This window comes from Castanea sativa, chromosome 3 (assembly GCF_040712315.1).
Source record: "Castanea sativa cultivar Marrone di Chiusa Pesio chromosome 3, ASM4071231v1".
Taxonomy (NCBI): domain Eukaryota; kingdom Viridiplantae; phylum Streptophyta; class Magnoliopsida; order Fagales; family Fagaceae; genus Castanea; species Castanea sativa.
This window is the reverse complement of record NC_134015.1, coordinates 48,980,276-48,987,924: the sequence shown is the minus strand read 5'-3', so window position 1 is coordinate 48,987,924 and position 7,649 is coordinate 48,980,276. Positions and strand designations below refer to the sequence as shown.

Here is a 7,649-nt window from a genome sequence, read left to right as displayed (position 1 = left end):
GATGCTTCGGACTTCAATGGACTACTGGTTCTCTCCACGGCCTGAAAAAGAAAGAAAAACGAATCAAAGGCGACCGGGGCTGCCGGCCAAAAATCCTCCGATGGCAAAGTTAGTTTTTCCCTCTATGTTATCTGAGTTCCAACTTTTTTGGAGTAAAAACTCGAACATACCTGGGTTTTGTCCGAAACAGCCTTTATATAGTGTTCTCATAGGCGGTTACCAAAATTGGAACTTCTCCTGGCTTCAAGGAGAAATAGAAATCAAACGTAACTTGCATAACCGTTTGGAAGTTATGCTCTTATTTCACAACGGATACCTGGCGGTTATGCGTGGGATAAGGGATTATCATATCTCATTTGGAGATTTTCCTAAGTGTGATACCCTCGTCCTTGAGTTCCTCAGTTGGGCGTGCTTTGTTTCACGCGCGGGGGCTGTTTCGTCTAACGGGTGAATTTCTTCAAGACGAGGATGTCGACACTCTGGACGAGTGCATCACTCTGATGGTGCTTACCTCGTCTTTAGCTCTTCTTCCCTGGACGAGGCACTTGTAGGTAAGTTTCTGAGGGTGTTTACAGTGGTAGGTGGGCTATGGACGACCTGTATGGACGACTTGGAGATGGGCTAAGTCATTCCCCTATCAAGATATAAAAGGGTAACAAAAATACAAATTTACTAATATTTTTAATAGAAGCGGGTAATAGGAGACAAATAAAGCTTACCTCATGTGGTAAAGTGGTAATTTTAAATATAGTATCCGTTTGAGAACAACTTATTTAGTTGAAGTTGAAAACTTTTTTGTTGAAATTATAAAAAAAAAGTTAAAAAATAAGCTGAATAATATACTGAGATTAATAAATAATATTAAAAAGTGTAGTAATACCTATTAATAATAGAAAAAAAAATTATTTCTACAAAAAAATTTAGTAAAAAAAAAATTAAAATTACAAATAAGATGAAAATTTCAGCCCATCCCAACAAATCTCACATGTAAGGAAAGTCTTTACTCTTTAGTGTAATTCCCCGCATAAAATATTTATTTATTTTTAAATTAAAAAAAGCTCGCAAAAAGAAGATTCCTTCCAACTTTTAATCCAACGGTTATCGATGTCTTAGCCGCCACGTGTTGGAAGATCGAAGGTACACGGTTCCATTACCAAACTTTAATAAGTTGCCTTCGCAAGCAAGTAGCAATTGCAATTACAAGTAAAAAAAGAACACACAAAAACACTTCCCAATCCACTCAAAACACAAACGCAACTCTCAAAAAGCTTTGCGATCATGGCCTCTGCCTTCGCTACCTCCTTCTTCCTCCTCTTCAACCTCGCTTCACTTCATCATCACGGTAAATAAATTCCATAACAGTAACTCTCATTTCTGGTTTTTCACTTTGCCAGTAATTTTTTTTTTTTTCTTTTACAGTCTATTTCCAACGGCTTTTAAATTTAATATTAATTTCTTATTATTAAATAGTAAGAAATAACCCTTAAGATTGTTCTGTATTTTCAGTTTTAGCCAGGGACGTAGTGGAAATCGAAGAAGGGTACACAGTAACCACACTGATCGACGGCCACAAGCTTGGCATCAACCCACGCTCGATTCTCCCTAAACCTGGATCGTCCGATCTCCTACTCCTTGATTCCGTCAGTAGTATCGTCTACACTCTATCTTTTCCCACATCCAAAGGTTCTAAAAACACTAACCTTTATTTGGCCAAAGTTTGTGTATGTTTGTGATTCCAAAAAATAAAATTTAAGAGCTTTAGAATTATGACTTTTGGGATAATTGATAATTTAACAAGTATATGAAAAAGTTTAACTTCGAATTTGTAGCGATATTTTTGATATAGCAATTTACCGTACTATTAAAGTGTATTATTTAAACACGTAACACATTAAAAAAAAAAAAAAAATCGTGTGATTAAAACTACATATGGATGGTTTTTTCAGTCGTTAGATAATGGATTGGAGGAACATAGCTCTATAAATCAGTTTGGAGCTCAACTTTTTCCGAAATGGAATTTGGTTTAAGTTATGTATATATTCGTGGTACCTAACACATGCATAATAGTTGAGGTGACATGTTGTGATTGGTGCATGATAAAAGTGATATTAGCGGTGGACATGTGGAAATGATGATGCATCACTCACAACTTGATGCATCAACATTTTGTGAAAAAAGTTGCATTGGATTTGGTTAAATATTTGACAATGCTAAGGATGCAACTTAAAAAAAAAAAAAAAAAAAAATTTCTAAGGTGTCTATTTGTATTTGGTTTTTCATCACTTTTACATGGATTCACCATATCAGTGTAGTCAAAGGCGAGTTAGGCGCTTGCCGAGGTGCCTAGGCGAGGCGAGGCGAGGCGAGGCGCCACTAAGGCGCCTTAAAGGCTCTAAGGCGAGGCACCTTTACTGAGGCGCTCGCCTTTAGAGCCTAGGTGAGCAAGGCGACCGCCTTAAGCCAAGAAAAAGGTGCTAAGGCAAGAGCCTCAAGTTTTTTTATTTTTTTTTTATTTTTATTAATTTTTTTTTCTATAGAAGTTTGTTGTGAAACCTATTTTAGATTATTAATTTCAAAAGGCATGTTATAAAACCTATTGTTAGTTAAATTAATTTACAAATTTGTATTGTGAAACTTATTGTTATATAGAAGTTGCTTGTAATACATATTGTTAGAATTAACTAATAGAGCCTAAACCATGCTAATCCTATTTTGAAATAATTTTATAGACCGAATTTCTTCATGCTTCACATTGAAAAAACTTCATTATAAAATTATAATACACTAAGTACATATGATTTAAGCTCTATAAGTATAATAAATATATTAAGAATTTGGCGCCTCGCTTTACTTGGGCTAGCACCTTTTTGTCGCCTTACGCCTTGGGGATACAAGGCCTTGGCGCCTTAAAGTCGCCTTTCACCTTTGACTACCTTGCAGCACATAAGTAGTGTTATTATACATAGTTATGAAAAAAATTGTGGAATTTTTTTGTGTCACTATGCTTGTCGAGGAAGGAATTGATGGGTGTTAAAAAGTTCAAGGATAAGAGTTATATTTTTAGTTTGATAATTGCAGAGAGTAAGGTTAAAGTGAACCGGTTAGCTGGAGCTAGTGATAGGAATGGCGGGTATGCAGATGGGGAATTGGATTCGGCTCGGTTCAATAAGCCTCGGAGCTTTGCGGTTGATCTAAAAGGAAATGTTTATGTTGCTGATAAGACTAACCATGCCATTCGAAAGATTAGCAACACAGGTCCCAATTCCCAACTCTCTTTCTGATGTTGTTGTTGGTGTTCTTGTTTTAATTATAATTAATTAAAGCTTTATCTATTGGTTTTGTATGGACTTGTCATGTGGCCATGTAGTATGTGATTTTATACATACATAAACCATGTACTTATGTATTTATGTGTTTGATTATATAACTAGATGCATTAATACACGTGTCACTAAAACATACATACATACATTAATGTGTGGGTGACGTGGTGGGTTCAAGACTTGCCCAAAAATGTTAACTTTCCAATAGAAAACAAAAGAAAAAAGATGTTATGTACATGTGCATTTGTGTAAACAGTGGCTGGCCAGAATTTTAGTTTGGGGAGGGGGGAAATTGAAACATAAAATTGATTCGGCAAACATTGATCAATGTAATATAAACTCAAAATAATTAAAAAGTACAATTTAATTTTGATACAAGACATAATGTATTTTTCACATTGATATGAATTGTTTAGGGTTCAATTGTGACTTCATATGGTTTTCATTGTGCTAGGATTCCATATGATCTCAATAATCCTTTAGTAGTTTAATTTTATTAATCATGGGCACAAACAAAAATCTATATTTGATATAATTATAAATCTTTTAGACATGTAATTGGGTCAAACTTTAAGAGCAAATAGAAAAGAGTAACTTATTGCATAGAAAATTTACTCATTAACTAAGAACAAATCATTATAAAAATTGTAAAATATGATAATATACCTGGAAGTTATTAGAAATATTCTTTCCATTATTTTTTCTTAACTCTTTCTTTTGAAGTTTAAATGACCATTTTAATGTGGGTAATGGTGATGGGGGAACATGACTCTTGGCATTTGTTGGGGTAAGGCAAGACCTTTCTTAAGGGGCAATTTCACTCCCCTTCCTTCCACCTGTGTGTACAAAGATATATGCATCATACATGTGAGTGTATATACATATATGTATGTATGTGCATGTAAACTTGGTTGGGCGTGGTCTGCAGGCAAAAGTAGTAAAAAAGGAAAATGAAGACATTTTTTTTAGTTATATATGTAGGGACTAGTAGTATATCTTCTTGTGCTTCATTTTCTGTTTTCGCATTTTTTCTCCTATAGGAGGTTGGATTGGAAGCATACTGCAGGTATATCTTCAGGGTCCAATTATTCACTTAAATTACCTTTCACTGCATTAAGTGATTAGTGGGTACTCAAACTTTCTATTTTGTACCAGAAGCTGATGTTGACACACTTAGTTGTTCTACTCAACGATCTTTTCTGAGGGAACTGGTTTATTTAGAACAGTAGGCATATCTTCCATGGGTGTATTATGACTTCCAGTCTCTGTTTTTTTAATGATGCATGTTTAGGTGTGAAGACAATTGCTGGAGGATACTCAAAGAATCCAGGCCATCAAGATGGACCTGCAAAGAATGCGACATTCTCAGATGATTTTGAGATATCTTTTGTTCCTGAAAAATGTGCCTTACTGATTTCAGATCATGGGAATCAATTGGTCCGCCTGATTAGTCTCAAGTCTGAGGATTGTGTCAGGGGTTCTCAATTTGGTGAGGTTTTGAAAATCATTAATGTATGCACAATATATGGATGAGAACCATATTTTACATTTATGATTTTTCTTTTTCTTTTTCTTTTTTTTGGGGGGGGGGGGGGGTTGATTTGGGTGGGTTTGGGCCAGGGGTCCTGAATTCTGATATTTGCATATTGAGTCTCTTAATAGCACAAGTTTCTAAACAATTAAAAAAAAAAACCAATAATTTTTAGTTCAGATGACATTTCCTCTTGTAAGAGTAGGGTGGAGGGTGAGATTTTGGGTTCATGACCAACCGTCTGTGTGTGTGTGTGTGTGTGATTATCAAGAAAAAATACTATACACCTTTTTTTTTCCTTTTCTTTTTCCAATTTATTTTCTTTAGAAAATCTGGATATATCAAATGTTTTATGCTAGAAACATGTGCTTTACAAACCCTTACAAACACTGGAGTGTTTCTTATGATGTTTTGTAAGGGTTTGTATATCTGCCTATTTTCCATTTCCGAGTCACAGATTGGGATTTCTCACATTATTTGAGCAGATTTTAGTTATACAGATTTGGAGTTCTCTCTTTTCTTTGGTTGAGGCTCTGTTGTGCCTTTTGGTTTCATCTTTATTAGTTGTATCTTTGATCCCCCTCCCCAAAAGATATTATGACGACTTTCGGTGCATTTGTCTCTTCCCTCATGAAATTTATTCTTTACCTCTATTTAGTAGCTTTTTAATAGTGGTTCTAATTCTGTTATAAGAAAATAAGATTTCATTTACATATTTTCCAGCATTGGGAGCAGTTTCAATTTGGGTTCTGGGACTGGGACTCTCATGTTTACTTGGCTTGATTGTGGGGATTGCAGTTCAGCCTTATATCTTTCGTCGTGTAAGTGTCTTTGCATCTTTCTGATATTTTATACAACAAACAATTGCTTACACCTTCTCTAACTGAACTTTGTAGACAGAAAGGCTTCAGCCCCCTCTTTTTCAAGACCTGGATGCATTGCCTAATCCGTCTGGGGAAACAAGTACTGATACTCTGCTTCGACATCAGAAGCGCAGTTGCTAGATCCTCATATTTCACACTTTTGAGGAGACTCTTTTGGTTGAGCCTCTCTCATCTTTCTCTTATGTTTAGAATGTACAAAGTAAAATCTCCTATTTCGCATAAGGAATATGTATCTTTGATAGATTGTGATGACATAAGTAGTTCTAAATTAACACAGTCAGAGATGTATGCTGATCAGTTGAAGGATCTGATGACTATTGATGGAGGCCTGGATTTGTTAAACATGGCTGACAAAATTGTCAACCACAGTGATGATGATAAGGAGGGAAGTGACGACACTTTGACTGACAGCCATGGAAAGGTAGATGCTATGATACAGGCTAATATCATGGGTTTTGCTGAGCCGGCTGAAGAACAATGGAGGGGTTTTTGATAACCCACCATTTCAGGTTTGGTTAAGCAAAGATGCAAGTAATCAAAAGGCGATTTCCTTGTTATATAATTTGTTCTTCTATTGTGAGGTTTATAAGCATTTAGTACTAGTGACTTGTTGATTGGGCAATATCCTTGTTATATAACTTGTTCTATTATGGGGTTTATAAGTATGTAGTACTAGTGACTTCTTGATGACTCTTGCTAGCAATACTTAATTTTCCTATGCTTCATTCTCTCTCTCTCTCTCTCTCTCTCTGGGCCTAATATGTTGTGGTTTTATATTTGAGGTTTCATAACAGAGATTTGGTCTGATTGATCGACCGTAGAATTGTTTGTTTCATTATTGATTAAATTGTGCACTTGGCAAATTTGAATTTTGGGGGTGTATCCTTGTCTCTTGTGGTACTGTGTTAGATCTCTCTTCCCTATTTTGTATAATAATTATATGATGCATAAGTATGTGCTTAATCTTTCTCACAGTATATAGGTCTTACAACTATGTACTCCATGGAGTTCACATTTTACTAAGGGGGATGATTTATATGTTAGATGTTTGCATGATATACACATTTTCTCATATAATGCAAAGGCTTTTTGATAAAATGTACACCCTTTTTCACATAATATACAGAATGTCGGAGTTGGGGGGAAAATGTACATAATTTTTTCAAATAAAATACGTAGTTTTTGAAAAAAATTACACACAATTCTGTAAATTCAAAGTACATTACTTTTTTTATTTACAAGCATTTCTCTTCATAGATTACTGAGAATGAGAATGTAAAGAAGTACATTTCATATCCAAACTTTTAAAGAATGTACATAATTACGTATATTTAACATATATAATTTTTTAACTAATGTAAACAATTTTTTATATACAATTTTTCAAAATGGGAGGCCTAACAGAAGGTTGAGACACCCAGATTTTGATCTTGTGAAAACCCTCCTCAAAGATACTCGGATTTTATCTAAGAATCTTCACTTGTCATAGAAGCAATGGAGCTTTCCGACCCTAGGTGCTTTTTAATTTTGTTTTATTCTTTTGCCTCTTGCCTCTACAAGGCATCATTTAAGTTCTAGTGGTTTGAATCGGAATATGTGATTGTTGTTGATAGCTACTGTATTCATCTGTATAAAGTAAAAGGAAAGTGTTGTATGAGTATCGTCGTTCTTCCTTGTAAAATTAATCGAGTTTATTGAGCCTCAGCCAGAAATCTTGGGAGTTTGTTACAGATTTTCTTGTAGTTTCTATTGTGGTTGTAGTTTGGTTTTGAGGCTGACAAATACTGATTGTATGTAAATGGCCCATAAGGTGTAAGGTGCCTTATGGTTGGCTGAGCTTAGCTCATGAGCGTGTGACACTAATTCTTAAATTGTAGCTTCAATATTAGACTGAGCCGAAGTTGGAATGTA

At 35.0% G+C, this 7,649-nt stretch overlaps 1 protein-coding gene across 2 annotated transcripts; it reads left to right on the top strand.

Moving 5' to 3' along the window:
* Positions 1-1,195: 1,195 nt before the first annotated feature.
* On the top strand, positions 1,196-6,463 carry LOC142628191 (uncharacterized). Of its 2 annotated transcripts, none has more exons than XM_075802232.1 (6): positions 1,196-1,342; positions 1,507-1,683; positions 3,079-3,255; positions 4,615-4,812; positions 5,578-5,675; positions 5,751-6,463. In XM_075802232.1, the coding sequence occupies exons 1-6, from the start codon at positions 1,279-1,281 to the stop codon at positions 5,856-5,858; spliced, it is 822 nt and encodes a 273-aa protein (XP_075658347.1). In that variant the 5' UTR covers positions 1,196-1,278; the 3' UTR covers positions 5,859-6,463. The 2 variants fall into 2 exon arrangements, with proteins under 2 accessions (XP_075658347.1, XP_075658346.1); XM_075802231.1 differs by having other exon boundaries at positions 1,198-1,342; positions 5,755-6,463.
* Positions 6,464-7,649: the final 1,186 nt, after the last annotated feature.